General features: G+C 43.7%; 1 protein-coding gene across 2 annotated transcripts in view; it reads right to left on the bottom strand.

Moving 5' to 3' along the window:
• LOC124711152 (UDP-glycosyltransferase UGT5-like) overlaps positions 1-24493 on the bottom strand; it is a 274796-nt gene that overhangs the window by 16517 nt on the left and 233786 nt on the right. For both annotated transcript variants that reach the window (XM_047241052.1, XM_047241053.1), the window contains exons 4-5: positions 8579-8801; positions 6656-6875 (exon numbers count right to left, since the gene is read on the bottom strand). In XM_047241052.1, coding sequence (XP_047097008.1) covers positions 6656-6875; positions 8579-8801 — 443 coding nt within the window. The remainder of the gene's footprint in view (positions 1-6655; positions 6876-8578; positions 8802-24493) is intronic.

Raw genomic sequence — 24493 nt, 5'->3', positions numbered from 1 at the left:
CAAGGCATGTAATGGAACTTACAGTTACGCGAAGCCGACAATAATTACTCATCCACCAGCGCAGGCAGTAATAATAAGAATAATAATAATAAAAAATAATAATATAATTGCCAACTGTGCCTGCAAGAAACTAATTCTAAAAGCATCAAGTTAAACCATTCAGATATACAGTGAAGCCCTTTTAGTTTGACAACTTCTAATTACTTTTGGTCAAGAACCAAAATAAAAAAAAGTATATGAAGCAATTGTTGCGTAGTTACTAGGTGGCCATTAACTAGCATGATGGCCTTTCTTGTGGGTTTGTTGGTTACGATAATTTTAACAGCAGTACGTCTTTTTTAAAAAGCATCCTACATTTTTTATTCAGTAATCCATCTCCTCTCAATTAGATCTGTTGTAAATCGCATCACAGGGTACCATTCACGTAAACAAGACGTTATTGCAAATCTAACACGAATTTGACTTTGACTCTCCTTTAGTACACAGAGCTGATACTCAGGGTAATGTAACTCGTCCACTTGCTGAAGCTGACAGTAATCAAACAGAAATACAAGGAATATGTGCACTTGTCATTACTGATTTGCTAAGTTACGCTCTTCATAATGAGGTGCATTTCTCCTATCTCCATGTTGGTGTAATTTATTCTTACTCAAGTCTTGAACTGAAGGCAGTTGACTGAACGGTATGAGCTCACAACACACAAACAACAAACAAGCTAAACAACAAAATAATAAAGCAAATTGAGAAAGAACAAACTAAGAATAAATTTCCAGTTACAACGAAGAGCTAGGAATGCCAATACATGACAAACACAGGGAAAGCAGGAGAACACGAACTCCTAACAAGGAACACTACGTGGTACATGCTAATATACAACAACTGTAATGGGTGTAGAATATACTGAAGAAACAAGGTCTACAGATAACATACAGTGCAAGCAACACAACAGCTTCGCAGCCAACTTAACAATGATGAAATCCATTAGTTAATTTGTAGCTCATGCAGATTTGCCTACACGGGCCAAACGTGAAGGGACTTTAAAACGAGGTGTTCTGAGAACCACAGAGTTTAAAAAGGTGATAGCATTAATACAAGGAAAGCAAATTTTGAACGAATATATGACACTATGTAACAAAACATTGTTTCCTGCTTCTCAGGCCCCTCCAACCCGCACTTCTCTCTCTCTTTCCCACACACATACACACACACACACACACACACACACAGGCGCACGCGCACGTACGCACACACATACACGATAAAGTAGGTTTCTCCCTGGCAGATGCAGCTCGAAAACCAAACATTCAAAATTAGCTCCACACCTGGGAAAAACCCGACGAGAATCAGCTGAGTGCCGACAGTAACGTTGTTTCCCTCGATGAGTACGGCGACATGAGTTTACTCCAGAAACTCGTTCTATGTATGAAAACGTGTAACACAGGTGATGGTAAATGGCAAAAAGTGTGACAGAAATGTAATAATTACAGTCAATGAATAAAATACAAATATGGTGCATAACGGTTTGCAAAACGGAGTACGGGGTACACACCTCTAAAACTCTAGGAAAAACGTTCCAAAAATAAATAACTTTTTACACAAATTCTCCCGATGTCTCTGCAATTGACAGGCTGTTAAACGATAAAAAGCGGTCCAGTACAAATCCGCTTTCACAATTAACTTAAATTCAAGAGAGCAATCAAAAGAAAATAAAGAGGCACGTGTTATAGTTCTTAGGCTTAAAACAGGCAAACAATTATATCTTTGTATAATTTGAAGAACAGCATTTTTGCGTCAGCTGTACAAATTATTCTTTATTCTTTATCGGTTTCGGTCGTAGCAACCGTTGTCACAGGAGGAGAAAGCATATATCAGGGGATAATCATTCATCTTTACTTTAGATTTATTTTAAATTAACTCAAAGTTATAAGATGTTCCCTTAGCCATACGCAATACACAATGACTCTAAACAGCAATGGAGTATGAAAGAAATAGCGCAAGTACTGATCTCAGTTTTAACCGAGATCAGTCCTCATGCAGTTTTTACTGAAATTAGTCCTCTCGCGGATTTTTTCATACTCTTTTATGCGTAACTGTGAGGCCAATTTTAAGCCGTTTAGAGTCGTGATGTATTGCGTATGGTTAAGTAAATATCTTGTAACTTTGAGGACTTTCATCTTTCTAATGATGGTCGCTACGACCAAAGCCGGTAAAGAATACAGAATATTTTTTACCACTGATAGCTAAAATGCAGTTCTTCAAGCTCCTAATAGCTGTAGCAAGTCACCTCACTAAAGTATTACTCTGTATAATTCTTTTACAGAAATAATTCGAGACCCCCGGAAGTTAACACGTAGGTGTCGAAGCATTTCTGGCTCAATAGGAAAAAGAAATAAATTGCTTTTTGCTGGATTTGGAGTTTAAAAACCCAAATTTTGTGTTCTTAAAGTTAAGTAATTAATTTTTTGATTGTTTGCATGTTCATGCCGGCAGTCGAGGTACACAGTGAAATCCGTCACCACCGTATCATAGATCCCCGCTAGAAGACCCAAAACAAAACGGCGCAGTACTTTGGTAAAGCGGAGTATAGCGCGGTAATTTTTCTGCATTTGAATTGGGAAAACGCCGCAACTATAGGTTCTGTGTTGGTCGAAGTGTACGGTAACAGCATAACATCTTGTAACATATTTTCCAAATGATGGAGCCCAGCAATCAGTAATCCTTCTTTTTCAGATTTTATTAAAGCAAATCTAGATTTCGGCTTGTGCCTAGCCATTATCAGTGAATTGTTTCATAGTTTTAACACATGTCCTAGTATATCAGTCTGCTATTGTTCACGCTTCTGTCACAGTTCGTTCCAGACTAGTCTTGAATGAACTTTGACAGAAGCCTGAACAAAAGGGGGCGGACGTAATACTACATGTATTGAAAATTTTGTCTCACGCCCTATTATCTCCTGAAATGGGACCCAGTGACTTCCTCCTCTTTTTTCAGATGGAGAAATCATTGTGTGGTAGGCATTTCCAGACTGGTGACGAGTTGGAACATTTCCTGAAGAGCCAAACTTCTACAACCAAGATCTCCAGCGAGTCATCCAGCGTTGGTAAAAACGTGTTGCTTTGAAGGGTGAATATGTAGAGAATCATTAACACCATCATCGAGTTGCGTGGTCGCAACTAAATTTTTTCTGGTCATAACGGAAACATGACCTCTGTTAAAAGTTATCCAATAATTCTAGGGCTGAAATCCGTGAAATGATAGAGGATCCTGAGATGTGTAATTTGAGATAAGAAACTGGTCAACAGAAATGAATATTACATCTTCTTTTGACATTAACAACTTATAGCAACTACTTAACCGAACACTAACTTGTCAAAGCGACCGTCACCAGCTGCAGTGCTAGCGTTATAAAGGCATGTGACATTTTTTCTGCATTCTCTCACATTTCCTTGTTGGCTGTTGTACCATAAGACACTCAGATAAGATCCTATTATCCAGTTCGTTTTCATTTTGTACTGTGGTTTCATAGACCAACAGCTTAATGAAACTCCATAGTGAAATGTCTCAGCATATGGCGTTGATGGAGTTTCAGACAGAATTCTGAATAGTTATTCTAACTTAATAAGCAATGTCAGTTGTGATATACATTTGTAATGTACTCCTGCCACAGAAATTTTTTTCTGGACAGATAGCAGTATGTGATTGTGAAGCCTGATCGTAAGAAAAGTGATAAAAAAGACATGAACAATTATCATTAGATTTCTTCATTGATGTTTTCTTGCAAAATATTCGGAAAAAGAATGTACTCAAGAGTAGTTTCACATTTAACCAGTAACAATTTTGTTACCATATTACAGTTTGGATTCCAGAACGGTGCTCGACTGAGAATGCTATTTATTCATTCATTCATCAAATATTGGAAGCCTTAAATAATACAATATCGCCAATTGGTATTGTTTGTGAGCTTCCCTAGGTGTTTGATTCTGTAGATAATGTTATACATTTTGGTAAACTCAAGGTTTGCGGAACTGATGACTTTACCCACAACTGGTTAGAATAGTACATAATAAACAGAATGCAAAAAGTTATGCTCAATTGGAAGGGTACAAAATTTTAGTGATAGGGGAGAAATCACAAAGACAGTCCCACGGGGTTCAATTTTGAGACCACTACTATTCCTTATATTAGTGATGACCTCCTACTTAATATTCAAGAAACAGAACTGGTACTTTTTGCAGATGATACTGGTGTTATAGTAAATCCCATTATGGAGAAAGCAACAGAAGAGACCATTAGTGATGTTTTTCAAAGAATTAATGGGGTTGTTCTCAGAAAATGGACTCTTCCCAAATTTTGAAAAGAGAGACACTATATTCATTTCAGTATAATAAATTGAGTCGTATAAACAACTGATGTAGCTCATCAATGGAAATCAATAAATACAGCAGAATACTCGAAATTTCTTGGTGCACATGTAGATGAAAACCTGAACTGTAAGAAGCATATTACGGAGCTTCTGCCGGCCGCTGTGGCCGAGCGGTTCTAGGCGCTTCAGTTCGGAACCGCGCTGCTGCTACGGTCGCAGGTTCGAATCCCGCCTCGGGCATGGATGTGTGTGATTTCCCTTAGGTTAGTTACGTTTAAGTAGTTCTAAGTCTAGGGGACTGATGACCTCAGATGTTAAGTTCCATAGTGCTTGGAACCATTTGAACCATGCCTCGGGCATGGATGTGTGTGATGTCCTTAGGTTGGTTAGGTTTAAGTAGTTCTAAGTTCTAGGGGACTGATGACCTGAGAAGTTAAGTCCCATAGTGCTCAGAGCCATTTGAACCTGACAAAACGCTACCATCTGGTGAGCAAGATATAGGAGACAGGCGAAATACCATAAGACTGCAAGAAGAATATAATAATTCCAATCCCAAAGAAAGCATGTGTTGACAGATCTGAAAATTACCGAACTATCAGTTTAATAAACCACGGCTGCAAAATACTAACACGAATTCTTTACAGACGAATCGAAAACTTCTAGAAACCGACCTCGGGCAAGATCAGTTTGGATTCCGTAGAAATGTTGGAACACGTGATTCAATACTGACCCTACGACTTATCTTAGAAAATAGATTAAGGAAAGGCAAACCTACGTTTCTAGCATTTGTAGACGTAGAGAAAGCTTTTGACAATGTTGACTGGAATACTCTCTTTCAAATTCTGAAGGTGGCAGGGGTAAAATACAGGGAGCGAAGGGCTATTTACAATTTTTACAGAATCCAGATGGCAGTTATAAGAGTCGAGGGGCATCAAAGGGAAACATTGGTTGTGAAGGGAGTGAGACATGGTTGTAGTCTATCACCGACGTTATTCAATCTGTATATTGAGCAAACAGTAAAGGAAACAAAAGAAAAATTCGGAGTAGGGATTAAAATCCATGGAGAAGAAATAAAAATCTTGAGGTTCGCCGATGACATTGTAATTCTGTCAGAGGCAGCAAAGGACCTGGAAGAGCAACTGAACGGAATGAACATCAACAAAAGCAAAACGAGAATAATGGAATGTAGTCGAATTAAGTCAGGTGATGCTGAGGGAATAAGATTAGGAAATGAGACACTTAAAGTAGTAAAGGAGTTTTGCTATTTGGGGAGCAAAATAACTGATGATGGTCGAAGTAGAGAGGATATAAAATGTAGACTGTCAATGGCAAGAAAAGCGTTTCTGAAGAAGAGAAATTTGTTGACATCGAGTATAGATTTAAGTGTCAGGAAGTCGTTTCTGAAAGTATTTGTATGGAGTGTGGCCATGTATGGAAGTGAAACATGGACGATAAATAGTTTAGACAAGAAGAGAATAGAAGCTTTCGAAATGTGGTGCTACAGAAGAATGCTGAAGATTAGATGGGTAGATCACATAACTAATGAGGAGGTATTGAATAGAAATGGGGGAAGAGAAGTTTGGGCACAACTTGACTAGGAGAAGAGATCAGTTGGTAGGACATGTTCTGAGGCATCAAGGGATCACAAATTTAGCATTGGAGGGCAGCGTGGAGGGTAAAATTCGTAGAGGGAGACCAAGAGATGAATACACTAAACAGATTCAGAAGGATGTAGGTTGCAGTAGGTATTGGGAGATGAAGAAGCTTGCACAGGATAGAGTAGCATGGAGAGCTGCATCAAACCAGTCTCTGGACTGAAGACCACAACAACAACAAGTACGGTATGCTCATTAATGCTATAGCTTCGATATAAAGTATACAGTGACTAGAAATTTTGGAGTAAAGCCAACAGAATCTTCTGCAACGTGTCCATAGAAACTGAAAGGCGATCGGCTTGTCGCCATAATGAAGCAGTTATTTAAAACAGCAGGTTTCCATAAATGTAGGCAAATAATTTCAAAGGTAGCTAAACTATTGGTAGCTTATTTGCTCGTAAGTTCAAGCAGGTAGAGAGAATGCATGTTGCTTGTCAGCTTTGGCTGAACTGCTAGACCTTATGACCCTGGTATTTCAACTCTTTCTCTCTCCCTTCCACATTATGAGTATGCCTACAGTCGTTTGGAATCGCATAAAATACGGCTGTATTTTGGCGTCGACAGTAACACATCTCCCTTTAAATTCAGGTAACATATGTACTACACAGTATCTGCTTTGTCCATGTAGCACACTTACCGAGGATTATTGAGCACCTCCGTGACTGTCGAGAACAATGTGTGTGACGTGATATTGTTGAAGTAAAGTCTTAGCCCATATCCCTTGGCCTCCGCTTGAAGCATGTTGAGTTCTTGATCACCAAATACAGGAATTCCGATGACTGGTACCCCATGATACACAGCTTCGAGCGTACTTAGCAGACCGCCGTGAGTTATGAAAAGTTTTATGTTCTTGTGCGCTGCAATTGGAAAAGCAAAAATGTGAAAAGTTAGTTTTTAATTTTTAATAAAATACTCTGCGTTTCACATAAAATATATAAAGAGCTTAACTACAGAATTTGGTCGTAAGATCAATAAATAGGAGAAGGAAATAAAGTAGCAAATTTAAATTAATACGTCGGTGGGAAATGGAACAATCATAAAATCCTGAAAGAAAGGCGCCAAGTAAAACCAGTTTCTGTTTTCTAGGAAGTGTGGCAATTACAGAGGCATAAAAAGTTTAGAAACATCTTGCATAACAGATACAAGAATTTTAAATCAAAGATTAAAATCTACAGCAGACATTTCAGTATCTTAGGATTAAACTGGTTTTAGGAACTGGAGGCCATTAGCGCATGTCACCTTGCAATCAAGAGAAAAAGCAGAGAATCCTAAAATTAAAGACGTATTATTTACTGATTTGAAAAAGTGTTTGGTACCTACGTGGGTACTCTGCTACATGACTAGAACATGGTAATAGGGGACTGGGGTACCGAAGTCACTTGACAGGAGCTATAAGATTTCTCTCCGGTGAAATAACAGTTTTTACAGATAAAATAGAAAATTAACACAAAATATTTCAGTAGGTACTATGTGGTGTGGTGGTGGTAAGTCCCTATGGGATCAAGCTGCTGAGATCATCGGACCCTAGGCTTATACACTAATGTAGGTTAACCTAACTTACGCTAAGGACAACACACACACCCATTCCGGAGAACTCGAACCTCCTTGGGCCGGTGGAGCGGGGAGTGGAGTGGGGGGAGGGGCAGGGGGGGGGGGGGGAGCCACGGGAAACGTTACAACAGCGCGCATCAGACCGCGCGGCATACCATACAGTGTGCTATTCATTATGCGGGATAGTGAAGATAAACTAAAATATGCAACTTTAATTTCAAACAAGTGACAAAACCAACATAGATTGAAATATCTCCCGACAAAACAAGAGCAACGGTATTTAAGGAAACTGACCAGTAAGAACAAAAATTCTTCCTAAAAACAGAATTATGAAACAAAATATTCTAAAATTTTAGATTTTTATACGTTATACGAGTATGATGTAGACCTGAATGAGAAGCCGAACAAATTTAGAGAATGAAGACACTTAAGGTAACGTGCATGAAAATTTTCAACGGAGTTTTACATGGTCCATGTATTGTAGCAGTAGTCCACTTGAGAATCTCACTAGAGAAAGCAATAGGGCGTTTCCTCTGCAACGTCAGGAGCACCATCTGGGTCCATCCGTTCACTTCATTTTCTTCCAAGTCCTTTGTTCTTTCTGTTAAAATTGCAGTGTTATCGGCAAACCTTAAACCCTTCATTTTTTTCTCCTTGAACGTTAATCACCTTTCTTAATTTTTCTTTGATTTCTTCTACAGGTTGTTCAATATGCAGATTGAATAACACGTGAAAAAAGACCACGAAATTGTCTCAAGTATTGCCTCCCTTTGACATCCAGCATGGACAGGTAATGAAAACATTAGACAGACCTTTAAATTGTTTACCGGAATCGGCTTTGCCCCGTTAATCCATAGAGGGCTTGTGCTTCTTGAGATCTGCTTGTATGGATTTGCAAAACGTTTCCTGTATACATAACATATGCTCTGTTACTGCTACGTGGTTGGTTGTTCAGAGATCCACATGCAGGCAAGCAACATTTTAAAAAGTAAATCCGAGAGAAACTTACCCAGTATGTCAGACTGAGGCAGCCACTTCCCAAGTTTCAGGTTATCCGGTTTTCCTGGGAACGTTTCTGCCTCCCATTTGAAGAGAACACGTTGCTTGAGCTTCGAGAATGCCTCCACAATAGCCAGTCTCTTGTCTTCAGGGAGATCAGCACTTTTCAGGTTCGATCCCATGCTGAAGAGTATTGCTCCGTCTTTCGCACCGTCGAGAAATTCCTGCAGGTCCTGTGAACGCAGACAGCCAGTTTTAGTCATGTGCTTATGACAATGATTGCAGTAACATGGTCACTGAATGGAAAAACAGCGATATGTTTTGAAATACAGTTTTTCTATTTGCTGAAAGAATTCTCGTATTATAGGCTAACTGTGTAATATAAATGGTAACTGACGCAATAATTGCATTTAACCACCTACAGGTAGAGGTTGTAGACTAACGTTTGTGCGTGAGTCTTCTGGTGTTGTAGCACTTATTGACGCCTATTTATCGCAGATATTTTGCAGCTGTGAGAGAAACATTGCTCAAATACATGGTCCAGTCGCATTAATGTGACCATCGCTTATGACCGACGTCAAAGTGCAGTAATCACTCACACACGGCAGGGTGAGGGGGGAAATGGGGGGGGGGGGGGGGAAGTGGAGAGTGCGTGGTAAACAGCTCAGTCGTTGTCATAATGCGGAAACAGCGATTTATCCGGCGTCCAAAATGGCGTGATAATTAGCTTTTGGGCCAGTGGTAGAAACGTTTCCGAAACGGCTAAGTTTGTAAACCGCCGTCGCTAAAGTATCCCGTTCATAGCAAAACGTCGCTATCCAGTACCGGCGCAGAGGAAACTGTGCAACACGGACCATAGATGACAGGAGGTGAACGATCGGTGCGGAGATGTGTACGGTTGAACAGACTTGCAACTGTTGGGCAACTGATCGCCTCTGCTCAATACCGAGCGAGGTGGCGCAGTGGTTAGCACACTGGACTCGCATTCGGGAGGATGACGGTTCAATCCCGTCTCCGGCCATTCCGATTTAGGTTTTCCGTGATTTCCCTAAATCGCTTCAGGCAAATGCCGGGATGGTTCCCTTGAAAGGGCACGGCCGATTTCCTTCCCCATCCTTTCCTCACCCGAGCTTGCGCTCCGTCTCTAATGACCTCGTTGTCGACGGGACGTTAAACACTAATCTCCTCTCCTCTCCTCCTCTGCTCAATGACCGCTCAACGAACTTTGCTGTGTATTGGCCTCTGCAGTAGGCTCCCGGTTGATGCACCCTTGATGACTGCTGTTCACTGTTGACGAAGGAAGGAATCTGCACGCCAACACCGCAACTGGACATCCACTGAGTGGCTTTTTCAGATGAATCGCGTTTTATGATCCAATACAGATGGCCGTTGGCGTGTACCACGTGAAACGTCTGAAAGCAGACAGTCCGCATGCCTTGTGGTCAGGGGAATGTTTTCGTGTCATTTCCTTGGTGATCATGTGATTATGAAAGGCACAACAGATCAATGCAAGTGTGCATCTATCCTTGGGTACCATGTCCATCCCCACATGTAGTATGGTTTTCCTCGGCACGACGGCGTCTACCAACAAGACAATGCAGCATGTCACACAGCTCGCAGTAAACGTGCGTGGTTCGAAGACACCAGGATGAGTTTACCGTACTTCTCTGGTGACGCAACTCCCCGGATTTAAACCCAATGAGAATCTGTAGGACAACCTTGATCGGGCTATCCGTCCCATGGATCTTCAACCGAGAAACCTAGCGCATGGCTCCACCTCCCTGTTGGTTCCTTCCAGAGTCTCACTGACACTCTTCCTGCACGTCCCTTAGCGGTTGTCGCTGTAAAAGTTGGTTATTCAGGCTTTTGACAGGTGGTCGCATTATTGTGACTGGACAGTAGATACTTGAAATTAAGACTTTACTACGGACTGTTCCAAATTTTTCAAGCATGCTTAAACTGAAGGGTCTCGATAATAAAGCAATCCCAGTACATGTGCATCTTCATGTTTGCGCGGCGGAGTCACTGCTCCATTAAAGTTCGGACGTGCAGTCGAACGAATTCCACTTTTTTTTTTCTAATATTTCTGGCATATACCATTCAGTCATCTTCGGAATAAGCCGAAAGACTGACTCTGCAGCACTTATTCCGTCATTTTAAACCCGTGGATCAGACACACAGGCGCCGGACACGGATGTGCAGTCAAATGAATTCCACTTCTTTTTTTCTAATATTTCTGGCATATACCATTCAGTCATCATCAGAATAATCCGAAAGACTGACTCTGCAGCACTCATTCCGTCATTTTAAACCCGTGGATCGCGCTATTGTGCAAACGGCCACAGACACACAGGCGCCGGACACTGATGTGCAGTCGAATGAATTCCACTTCTTTTTTTCTAATATTTCTGGCATATACCATTCAGTCATCTTCAGAATAAGCCGAAAGACTGACTCTGCAGCACTCATTCCGTCATTTTAAACCCGTGGATCGCGCTACTGTGCATGCGGCCACAGACACACAGGCGCAGGACACGGATGTGCAGTCGAATGAATTCCACTTCTTTTTTTCTAATATTTCTGGCATATACCATTCAGTCATCTTCAGAATAAGCCGAAAGACTGACTCTGCAGAACTCATTCCGTCATTTTAAACCCGTGGATCGCTCTACTGTGCATGCGGCCACAGACACACAGGCGCCGGACACGTTGGTCGGTGGTGGAGAAGTACACATATGCATGAACCACGTCTGTTACTAGACGCTCGGCCCACGCTGGGAAGTCGATTTATGATTGTGAGCTGCACTGTGACAACATCTTTCAGAGTTTATTAAGGAAAGTGCCGGATTCCATGACTTGTTCATGCTGAAACCGCTATCTCTGTTAATCAAGTTCTTCACCGAACGAATTTAAACTGCTTCTTTCACTACCGAGTCCCAAAAATATGAAGTCGAAGATATAATTTCGACATTTATGTACGCATTAGGGAGGTCTGAAAAAGACGATTTATTGAGCTGCATGAGCCGGGTGTACCTACGGCGTTCAGTACATCTCTCAAGGAGAGTCGTCCGCCCAAAGTATGAAAGGCCACGATCGCAGGGGATCTTGTAAACTCCAGCCTTTCACAACATCAAATTATCATTATCAGAACCCAAAAGTGCTGGAGCCGTCGGTAGAAGGCGAAAAATCACTTTCACTTTTTGCTCGCTGTGATCCGTCGTACTTTCGACGATAGGCGTCCCATATAGGGCAGGAAAGCATTTTCTGCATTCCTTATTTCCACCTTTGGTTTCGTTCGTAACGCCTAGTATTTATGACAGAGAAGGGACATTTACCTTCTGAATAACCTTGCATTCTGAAGGAGATCTCAGTGTTGTTGTGAAGAACATCAAAACTACTCCCACATATTCAGTATTTACCTTATGTGTTTACAGTAACCATAAAATTTTCACACCTCCTCGTTTCCACATTTCCCATTACACCTAATTTTAACCATACGTCTTTCGGAGTTTACGTTGTTTCCATAGTATTTAGGTTTCTAAGGTTCTGAATGACGACTCGCGTAACTTTAATTTTACCTTGTCTTCCCTGTTAAATGTGTTGACTTTCGTTGACAGAAATAGTTTATTTTTGAGTTTTTCGAAAAGAAAGACCACATTTTCATTTTCTGTCAGGCTGGGAAAGAAGTAAGGAAACAAGATTAGGGTTTAACGTCTCTTCGACGACAAGGTCGTTAGGGATAAAGCACAAGTTCGCACTGAGAAGGGCTGGCGAATAAAATTGGTTGTTCCTTTTCAGGAGAAACGTACCAGCATTCGCCTTAAGCGACTTAGGGAAGTCAGGAGCACCTACATCTCGATGCATGGACGCAGATTTGAACTACCACCCTCACGAATGTGAGTCCTGTATGCTAACCTTGCCTCGTAGCAGACTCATTCACAAAATTTGATGTAAGTGATAACTGCGCAAAACTAACCTGTAACTGCGTCTAACGTTAGTGTATAACTGACTAGAGAGTTCACATTTCACTGCGAACTGCATTTGCAGTTTATGCAAGACACGTAAAATTCTTTTTAAGGTTTTGGGATGTATTCTTCCCACCACTATAAGAAACAAGGGAAAAAGAGTCGAAATTCCTATCTTTTGAGTTATTGATAACGCTTACAAGTCATAAATTAAAAAAAGAGTGAAATATACCCAATGCACTTGCACACATGAGTTCACTCGTCGGATCTTGGATTGTAACAGACTTTCAGGGGACCATAGCCGGTCTTGAACGGTTTCCCAGGCCTCCGCGAGACGACGATCAAGCGCCCAGTGTCAGGAATATCTGTTTCATAAACCAGTGGTCCCACATATAACAACTGGTAAGGTTGAGGACGTGGGTCGTGCTGCGCATGAAACTGGTCTCCCCCTGACGGACTTCTCACTTGAATTCAAGAGCAACTGGAAACAACAATGGAAGGAGATGAGGAATGTGTCCCAACAAACGAAGGATGGATATCATGCGCCATTACAACCACAAATTCATACAAGGCCATGGATAACGGGGACGCATTTGGACTGATCTACGATTTCCACCATCATCCACTCTGCTTTAAACATGCCTCGCTTCATGTACGTTTGCACAGAATCAACATTTACAATATTCCTACAAGTGCGTGTGATTCTGAGTCAGAAATTGATGAAACCACATCTTTTCGTGTCCAAATTTGACAGTAAACGCTCGGAATTTCTGAAGACTTTGATGAGTGTGAGCTGTCGTATTCCTCAGTCAGTGTCTTCTCTTTTGGTTTCTAAAGACATTTGCCTGTATAAAGTCAATTTTCTTAAGAGTGTAGGCAAAAGTCTGTAAGACTCATATTTTCATTTATCTGTGTGTCTTATTATTAAATTTAAGAAGTAGAGTGGATTGATAATATAAACACACTGAGGTGACAAAACTCATGGGATAGCAATATGCAAATTTATAGATGGCGGTAGTATCGCGTACACGAGGTATAAAAGGGCAGTGGAATGTTGGAGCTAACATTTGTACTCAGATGATTCATGTGAAAAGGTGTCTGACGTGATTATGGCCGTAAGACGTGAATTATAAGACTCTTAACCCGGAATGGCAGTTGAAGCTACAAGCTTGGGACATTCCATTTCGGAAATCGTTAGGGAATTCAATAATCTGAGAGCTCTGGTGTCAAGACTGTGCCGAGAATACCAGTTTTCAGACATTACCTTTCACCACGTACAAGGCAGTGGCCGACTGCCTTCACTTAACGATAGAGAGCAGCGGAGTTTGCGTAGAGTTGTCAGTGCCAACAGATAAGCAACACTGCGTGAAATAACGTATCCGTTTGGACAGTGCGGCGAAATTTGGCGTTAACTGGCTATGGCAGCAGACGACCAACGTGAATGCCTTAGCTAACAGTACGACATTGCCTGCAGCTCCTGTCCTGGGCTTGTGTCCATGTAGGTTGGAGCCAGAACGACGGTAAACCTGTGGCCTAGTCAGACGAGTCCCGATTTCAGTTGGTAAGAGCTGATGGTAGAATTCGAGTGTGGTGCAGACCCTACGAAGCCCTAGACGCAAGTTGTCAACATGGCACTGTGCAAGCTGGTTCAAAAATGGTTCAAATGGCTCTGAGCACTATGGGACTTAACAGCTGAGGTCATCAGTCCCCTAGAACTTAGAACTACTTAAACCTAACTAACCTAAGGACATCACACACATCCATGCCCGAGGCAGGATTCGAACCTGCGACCGTAGCGGTCGCGCGGTTCCAGACTGAAGCGCCTAGAACCGCTCGGCCACTCCGATCGGCAAGCTGGTGGTGGCTCCATAACGGTGTAGGTTGTGTTTTGATGGAATGGACTGTGACCCAACTGAACCGATTATTGCTACTTAAGAGACCATCTGCAGCCATTCATGGACTTCACGTTCGCAAACAGCGATGAAATTTTTATGGATGACTATGCGGCATGTCACCGGGCCAAAATTAGTCTCGATTCGTTTGAAGAACATTCTGGACAGTTTGATCGAATGATTTTGCTACCCAGATCTCCGACATGAAACCCATCGAACATTTATCGGATGTAATAGAGAAGTCAGGTCGTGCACAAAATTCTTCATGGCAACACTTTCGCAATTATGGACGGCTATAGAGACAGCATGGATCAATATTGTTACAGGGGACTTACAGCGACTTGTTGAGTCCATACCCCGTCGAGTTTCATCATATTAGGAGGTATCCCATGACTTTTGCCAAGTAAGTGTATGTCTAGTTTACGTATCATTCTATTTATGAAGCATTTGTCGTGAAAAAAATGGACGGCTTGAGCCTTCAGTTCCGTAAAATATGCATTTATATATTTTCTCTGTACTATTATGTATTCTAAGCAAACACCTGTTCTCAATGTTTAAATACAGTACAAACTCTGGAGGCCAAATAAAACAAACGTCTTACTCGTGTAGTATCAAAGATACATGACAACTGGAATTAGTTTTCCTTTTGCTTTCACGCGGACGTATAAATGTTCGCAAAAAATATTCGGGAAAACAGTGGCTGCTATCGATTTGAGAAATAGTTTACACAGAAACTTATCGGAAGACAGCGGTAAATGATAAAAGGAAAGGAAAAAAAACTGATAGTAGTCTCTTGCTAATCATAAGACTACGACACCGCAGCGGAAGACGATAGTAAGTAGGAAAACGAATTTTATAAATAAGTGTGCTACAGTCGAAATGTTTGAAATAATACTTGCAGAGTAATTACAATTTTTGACAGTACTGCCCTGTCAATAATGAACATACAACTTCAGAGTGTGCTATCTTAATTATGGACAGAGGAGAAAAGTCGTTGTAGCTTAATAATGTCTATTGAAGTGTTACAACGGCAGAATCGTGCTAAAACGATTTGAAGACCGTGATACTGAATTCACGTTAATGTCTTGGCCACGGAATTCGTTGGATATGAATCCAATGGGAAACATGTGGAACGCTATCTGGCGCCAGCTGCATTTACACAAACCACTGCCCGGTAATTTACGTGAATTACGTGAGCTGTGCGTTTATATTTGGCGTCATATACCTACATCTACATCTACATACATCTACATCCATACTCCGGAAGCCAGTGTAGTGGAGGGTACTTTGAGTACCTCTGTCGGTTCTCCCTTCTATTCCAGTCTCGTATTGTTCGTGGAAAGAAAGATTGTCGGTATCCCTCTCTGTGGACTTTAATCTCTCTGATTTTATCCTCATGGTCTCTTCGCAAGATACACGTAGGAGGAAGCAATATACTGCTTGACTCCTCGGTGAAACTTCAACAAAAGCCCGTACCGAGCTACTGAGCGTCTCTCTTGCAGAGTCTTCCACTGGAGTTTATCTGTCATCTCCGTAACGCTTTTGCGATTACTAAATGATCCTGTAAAGAAGCGCGCTGCTCTCCGTTGGATCTTCTCTATCTCTTCTATCAACCCTATCTGGTACGGATCCCATACCAATGAGCAGTATTGAAGCAGTGTACTGTAACCTACTTCCCTTGTTTTCGTATTGCATTTCCTTAGGATTCTTCCAATGAGTCTCAGTCTGGCACCTGCTTTACCGACGATCAACTTTATATGATCATTCCATTTTAAATCACTCCTAATGCCTACTCCCAGATAATTTATGGAATTAACTGCTTCCAGTTGCTGACCTGCTATATTGTAATTAAATGATAAAGGATCTTTCTTTCTATGTATTCGCAGCACATTACACTTGTCTACATTGAGATTCAATTGCCATTCCCTGCGCCATGCGTCAATTCGTTGCAGATCCTCCTGTATTTCAGCACAATATTCCATTGTTACAACCTCTCGATACACTACAGCATCATCCGCAAAAAGCCTCAGTGATCTTCCGATGTTATCCACAAGGTCATTTATGAATATTGTGAATAGCAACGGTCCTACGACACTCCCCTGAGGCACACCTGAAATCACTCTTACTTCGGAAGATTTCTCTCCATTGAGAATGATATGCTGCGTTCTGTTATCTAGGAACTCTTCAATCCAATCACGCAATTGGTCTCATAGCCCATATGCTCTTACTTTGCTCATTGAACGACTGTGGGGAACTGTATCAAATGCCTTGCGGAAGTCAAGAAACACGGGAACTACCTGAGAACCCGTGTCTATGGCCCTCTGAGTCTCGAGGGCGAATAGGGCGAGCTGGGTTTCACACGATCGTCTTTTTCGAAACTCATGCTGATTCCTACAGAGTAGATTTCTAGTCTCCAGAAAAGTCATTATACTCGAACATAATACGTGTTCCAAAATTCTACAACTGACCGACGTCAGAGATATAGGTTCAAAATGGCTCTGAGCACTATGGGACTTAACATCTTAGGTCATCAGTCCCCTAGAAGTTAGAACTACTTAAACCTAACCAATCTAAGGACACCGAGGCAGGATTCGAACCTGCGACAGTAGCGATCGCGTGGTTCCATACTGTAGCGCCTAGAACCGCTCGGCCACTCCGGCCGGCAGAGATACAGGACTATAGTTCCTTCGCGTACTCTGTGTAAAATCGAACTGGTATCCCATCAGGTCCAGCGACCTTTCCTCTTTCGAGCGATTTCAATTGTTTTTCTATTCCTATTCTATACCTCCGTAAATTTATCGAGGATTTGCCTTATCCATGCCACGCATAATCGCTGCTGTATATACTTCCAATACTGTTCGACGTCCCTTCTTGAAAACAGCGATGACCTGTGCCCTTTTCCAATCATTTGGAACGCTACGCTCTTCTAGAGACCTACGATACACCGCTGCAAGAAGGGGGTCAAGTTCCTTCGCGTACTCTGTGTAAAATCGAACTGGTATCCCATCAGGTCCAGCGACCTTTCCTCTTTCGAGCGATTTCAATTGTTTTTCTATTCCTATCCTATACCTCCGTAAATTTATCGAGGATTTGCCTTACCCATGCCACGCATAATCGCTGCTGTATATACTTCCAAGGTTAGGTCAACACACTTAAGTAGCTGGTGTACAAGGACCAAGAGGGAAACATAAGAAAGAAAAACCAACCGATAAACGTTGAGAGAGGGCTGTAGTCTTTATAATCTGTTTTTCAGCCTGTATATCGAGGAACCAATGAAGTTTGTGGAAGAAATGTTCAAGAAGTGTTTAGCTGATGACGTTTGTATCCTCAGTGGAAGTGAGGAAGAATTGCAGGACGTAAGGAATGAATTGGTCTACTGAGCACAGAATATATTAGGTTGGTGCATAAGTTCGTAACGTTTCTTCATAAGTTTAATAAATGACGTGGTTTCGGGATGCAAATCTCGTCAAGCCATGTTTGGAGCAAATTTTCAGCCGAAAAGGAAGTTTCTTGAAGGTTGTTCGATAGAGAGCAGAAAAGGTGAAAATGTGAGGGTAAAGATCAGATGAACAAAGTGGCTGTGAAAAGTCTTCGCAAACCCACTCCTGTATAGTATTTTATTTGTCAGTCTAGCAGAATGCGGGTGGGCGTTATCATGGAGTAGCATCACTTCAAGCAGTCTTCTTGGTGGTTGTTTTAGAATTTCGCCTGCGAGACATGTCAGTTGTAGACAATAAATATTAGCAGTGGGGGTTACACCTCGCAGATGAAATTCGTTGTACAGCATACCGTCGCTGTTCCTCCTGATGCATAACTTTATCTTTTGTGAACGCACGCAGGTCTTTGTACGGGGAGTTGCTCCTTTGTTGGCGCTCAATCATTCCTTTATTTTCCTTATGTTAGCATAAAGTCACCGTTTATCGTCACCAGTAATGATAAAGGATAAGAATGGTCGGTGTTGTTTACGAGCCAATTGATGACGAATAAGCGGAGATGCAAATAAGGACACCTCTTGATTTTTGTTATTTCGTCTTAGAGCATGCGGTACGCATACACGCGATTTTTGAACCTTCCCCACTGCACGCAAATGTCGCACGATACTGGAATGGTCATAGTTTATCCCATTTGCAAGTTTTCGAGTACACTGACGTGGACTATCGTGGATCAATGCATTTAGACGATCTTCATCAAACCGTGAAGCTCTTCCTAAAAGTGGAGAGTCACTAATGTCGAAATGATCCTCCTTAAAACTAGTCGTGCTGCGTCCAATCGCATTACCCCCATGAACGGCGCAAATACACTCCTGGAAATTGAAATAAGAACACCGTGAATTCATTGTCCCAGGAAGGGGACACTTTATTGACACATTCCTGGGGTCAGATACATCACATGATCACACTGACAGAACCACAGGCACATAGACACAGGCAACAGAGCATGCACAATGTCAGCACTAGTACAGTGTATATCCACCTTTCGCAGCAATGCAGGCTGCTATTCTCCCATGGAGACGATCGTAGAGATGCTGGATGTAGTCCTGTGGAACGGCTTCCCATGCCATTTCCACCTGGCGCCTCAGTTGGACCAGCGTTCGTGCTGGACGTGCAGACCGCGTGAGACGACGCTTCATCCAGTCCCAGACATGCTCAATGGGGGACAGATCCGGAGATCTTGCTGGCCAGGGTAGTTGACTTACACCTTCTAGAGCACGTTGGGTGGCACGGGATACATGCGGACGTGCATTGTCCTGTTGGAACAGCAAGTTCCCTTGCCGGTCTAGGAATGGTAGAACGATGGGTTCGATGACGGTTTGGATGTACCGTGCACTATTCAGTGTCCCCTCGACGATCACCAGTGGTGTACGGCCAGTGTAGGAGATCGCTCCCCACACCATGATGCCGGGTGTAGGCCCTGTGTGCCTCGGTCGTATGCAGTCCTGATTGTGGCGCTCACCTGCACGGCGCCAAACACGCATACGACCATCATTGGCACCAAGGCAGAAGCGACTCTCATCGCTGAAGACGACACGTCTCCATTCGTCCCTCCATTCACGCCTGTCGCGACACCACTGGAGGCGGGCTGCACGATGTTGGGGCGTGAGCGGAAGACGGCCTAACGGTGTGCGGGACCGTAGCCCAGCTTCATGGAGACGGTTGCGAATGGTCCTCGCCGATACCCCAGGAGCAACAGTGTCCCTAATTTGCTGGGAAGTGGCGGTGCGGTCCCCTACGGCACTGCGTAGGATCCTACGGTCTTGGCGTGCATCCGTGCGTCGCTGCGGTCCGGTCCCAGGTCGACGGGCACGTGCACCTTCCGCCGACCACTGGCGACAACATCGATGTACTGTGGAGACCTCACGCCCCACGTGTTGAGCAATTCGGCGGTACGTCCACCCGGCCTCCCGCATGCCCACTATACGCCCTCGCTCAAAGTCCGTCAACTGCACATACGGTTCACGTCCACGCTGTCGCGGCATGCTACCAGTGTTAAAGACTGCGATGGAGCTCCGTATGCCACGGCAAACTGGCTGACACTGACGGCGGCGGTGCACAAATGCTGCGCAGCTAGCGCCATTCGACGGCCAACACCGCGGTTCCTGGTGTGTCCGCTGTGCCGTGCGTGTGATCATTGCTTGTACAGCCCTCTCGCAGTGTCCGGAGCAAGTATGGTGGGTCTGACACACCGGTGTCAATGTGTTCTTTTTTCCATTTCCAGGAGCGTATTTCTGGCTGCCTCCGCTGGTGTCACCCATCTGCTGAACTCAAACAGAAGAATATGTCGGAAATGTTCCGATTTCTCCACTTGGCGCTCCATTTTCTAGCGTCCACAGCTCCATTCTCCATCCCCAAATGACAAAATGACAATATGTAACGTCAAATAGCAACAGTGAACTACAAGCAAAAAATGACAATCAATAAGTAAACCAGTAGCAACCGGAATACCAACATGCAAAAAAAAAAGTCGTTAAACTTACGCAGCAATATAATAAACTGAGAGTAAAAGAAAGAAAGACAAAAGTAATAAGGAGTAGCAGAAATGAGATGAGACCTAAACTTTGCATCAAAATTGGAGGGCGCATAATTGGCGAAGTAAAGCACCCAACCACTTCAGCGATCTGAAAATGGAATCAGAAAACTGCGGCGATATTATCCATGTATTACGTATTTTCAGTCCGCCTCCGTAGCTCAGTGGTCAGGGCTGCTGAGTGCCATGCATCCACTGGGCATCTGTCATTCGTTTTTCAACCACCAGCGGTGCCTGGCACTCTGGAGTTGAGTATCGCCCGTGCAAGTACCACTGCAACAGGTTACAGTGTTGTGCGACGGCGGGCCGTGTTGCCGTGGCAACCAGGCGCCAACGCTGAGCGAGCATCAACTGTGTCTGACATAGCACCGCGCAAATCGCACCCACTCTAACGCTACTGTCTAGATCAGGCCCTCTATATTCTCACCCTGACTGAAATGCCATTAATAATGCTCCATATGATCCAGGGGTCGACACCAGAACGCGCTCACATGACGTGGGCGACTATATGTCTCCGAGAAAGTGGCAGGATAAAATGTTGTCAATAAAAGAGTTCCTCTCAGTTGACGTCTTGTTGTTTGAACACTCTACTCTACATTCGCTATTCGAACTTGAAAAGCCTTGGTGGAGAGCAGTCACGCCATCTTGACCAACAGAAGGACGGCTTCCCACAACCTGAGAAATAGTTGCACAAAACCTGAACTCTACACGTAAATCCGGGGCCAAAACTGACATTTTCTGTGCAAGAAAACTCAAATAGCATATAGAGAATATCAACAATTTTATTTCTGAGACACTTTGAATAACCTCAACACTTCGCTGACGAAGTTCAGTCTCTTCATGACAGCACGACTGGTGTCAAAACATAATTTTCCTCATACAGCTGTTAAAAATAAATGAGAGAAGCTAGGCACTTGGATTCTGTGCACTACATCTTCTGTCCTGAACAGGTCAAGTATCGCGAGCAACTAGCGGTGACACTCGCACAGCAAAGACACTGCAGTGATGCGATTTGAGCCTCTACTCCAGAGACTTGAGGCTCCTTCCTAGTCAACGGTTATCGCAATTTAATTAATTTGTGGAAATGGGAGTGTTTAGTAGCAGAGATCACATCCGTAGGTGGTATTTTCTTCTAAAAATGACTGAGGCTGGGTACAGAGCTGTGTAGGATTGTTTAAATGATTTAATGCACCTTGACCTTTTATTTGTGTTAACCTATGTCATCAGTCTTAATTCAACATGAACCAAAACACCCGTGTGCATCATCTATGTATGCCAAATGAATCGCCTTTGTATACGGTCCAGTCACATTAATATGAGCACCATCTATGTTCGACGTCAACAAGCAATAACCATTCACAAATGGCAGGTGGTACCACTAGCAGTGGAGGGTGAATAAAGCTTGTAGGAGGGACGCGGAAAATAGTGAAGTCTTTGTCGTAATGCAGAAACAGAACGATTTATCTGACGTCCAAAAACGCATGATCATTGACATCGGGGCCACGCGTGGAACTACACTACTGGCTATTAAAATTGCTACACCAAGAAGAAATGCAGATGATCAACGGGTATTCATTAGACAAATATATTATACTAGAACTGACATGTGATTACATTTTCATGCAATTTGGGTGCATACATCCTGAAAAATCAGTACCCACAACAACCACCTCTGGCCGTAATAACGGCCTTGATACGCCTGGGCATCGAGTCAAACAGAGCTTGGATGGCGTGTACAGGTACAGCTGCCCATGCAGCTTCAATACGATACCACGGTTCATCAAGAGTAGTGACTGACGTATTGTGACGAACCAGTTGCTCGGTCACCATTGACCAGACGTTTTCAATTGGTGAGAGGTCTGTAGAATGTGTTGACCAGGGCAGCAGTCGAACATTTTCTGTATCCAGAAAGGCCCGTACAGGACCTGCAACATGCGGTCGTGCATTATCCTACTGAAATGTAGGGTTTCGCAGGGATCGAATCAAGGGTAGAGCCACGGGTCGTAACATATCTGAAACGTAACGTCCACTGTTCAAAGTGCTGTCAATTGGAACAAGAGGTGACCGAGACGTGTAACCAATGACATCCCATACCATCACGCCGGGTGATACGCCAGTATGGCAATGACGGATACACGCTTCCAATGTGCGTTCACCGCGATGTCGCCAAACACGGATGCAACCATCATGATGCTGTAAACAGAACCTGGATTCATCCGAAAAAATAACGTTTTGCCATTCGTGCACCCAGGTTCGTCGTTGAGTACACCATCGCAGGCGCTCCTGTCTGTGATGCAGCGTCAAGGGTAACCGCAGCCATGGTCTCCGAGCTGATAGTCCATGCCGCTGCAAACGTCGTCGAACTGTTCGTGCAGATTGTTGTTGTCTTGCAAACGTCCCCATCTGTTGACTCAGTTGCCCGCATCTCGTGGTCGTGCGGCAGCGTTCTCGCTTCCCACGCCCGGGTTCCCGGGTTCGATTCCCGGCGGGGTCAGGGATTTTCTCTGCCTCGTGATGGCTGGGTGTTGTGTGATGTCCTTAGATTAGTTAGGTTTAAGTAGTTCTAAGTTCTAGGGGACTGATGACCATAGATGTTAAGTCCCATAGTGCTCAGAGCCATTTGAACCATTTTTTTGTTGACTCAGTTATCGAGACGTGTCTGCACGACCCGTTACAGCCATGTGGATAAGATGCCTGTCATCTCGACTGCTAGTGATACGAGGCCGTTGGGATCCAGCACGGCGTTCCGTATTACCCTCCTGAGCCCCCCGATTCCATATTCTGCTAACAGTCATTGGATCTCGACCAACGCGAGCAGGAATGTCGCGATATGGTAAACCGCAATCGCGATAGGCTACAATCCGACCTTTATCAAAGTCGGAAACGTGATGGTAGGCATTTCTCCTCCTTACACGAAGCATCACAACAACGTTTCACAAGGCAACGCCGGTCAACTGCTGTTTGTGTATGAGGAATCGGTTGGAAACTTTCCCCATGTAAGCACGTTGTAGGCGTCGCCACAGGCGCCAACCTTGTGTGAATGCTCTGAAAAGCTAATCATCTGCATATCAAAGCATCTTCTTCCTCTCGGTTAAATTTCACGTCTGTAGCACGTCATCTTCGTGGTGTAGCAATTTTATTGGCCAGTAGTGTATTTCCGAAACGGAAGAGTTTGTAAACTGTTCGCGTGCAGCAATGGTTGAAGTATATCGTACATGGGAAAATGACGCGATCCAAAAGCCGCAGCGAGACAACTGTGGTGCACCACGGGCCATAGACGACAGGGGTGCCCGACGGCTGCGGAATGCGATGGGCGAATAGTCGTGCAACTGTTGAGCAACTGACGAAGGGGCTGCCAGCTGCGCCTCCTCAACGACGTTTCAGCGCACGTTACTGTGTGCGGGCCCCCACAGGAGGCGTCTCGTTCATGCACCCACGCTGGCGGCTGCTCATCGGCGACGAAGGGTGGAAGTTGCTCGCCAGTACCGCTACTGGACGTCCACTTAGTGCCGACAACTGATCTTTTCAGATAAATGGTATTTTATGCTCCTTCAGAGAGATGGCAATGGGCGTGTACGGTTTGAAGTGATTCACAATGCACCCAGGAGAGAGCGTTGTGGTCAGGGGAATGTTATGGTGGCATTTACTGGGTGATCTCATCATTCTGGAAGACACAATAGTCCTTCGGGACCATATCCACCCCTGCATACAGTTTGTTTCTGCTCGGCACGATGGCATCTACCATCAGGACAATGTAATATGTCACACAGCTCGCAGTTCATGTGCGTGGTTCGAAGAGCAGCAAGATGAGTTTACCGTACTCCACTGGCCATCAGATCCCCAAATTTAAGCCCAATCGAGAATCTGTGGGACCTCCTCTATCGAGCTGTTCGCACCGTTGATCTTCAACCGAAAAAACTAGCGCAACTGTCCACGGCATTGGAGTCATACTCTGGCTCCATGTCCCTGTCGGTAACTCCTGGAACCTCACTGAATCTCCTGTTGGACGTCTCTCAGAGGTCCACGGTGTAAAAGGCAGTTATT

The sequence above is a fragment of the Schistocerca piceifrons genome, chromosome 8, assembly GCF_021461385.2.
Source record: "Schistocerca piceifrons isolate TAMUIC-IGC-003096 chromosome 8, iqSchPice1.1, whole genome shotgun sequence".
Taxonomy (NCBI): domain Eukaryota; kingdom Metazoa; phylum Arthropoda; class Insecta; order Orthoptera; family Acrididae; genus Schistocerca; species Schistocerca piceifrons.
Note: the sequence above shows the minus strand (reverse complement) of the source record. Positions and strands in the feature narration are given on the sequence as shown.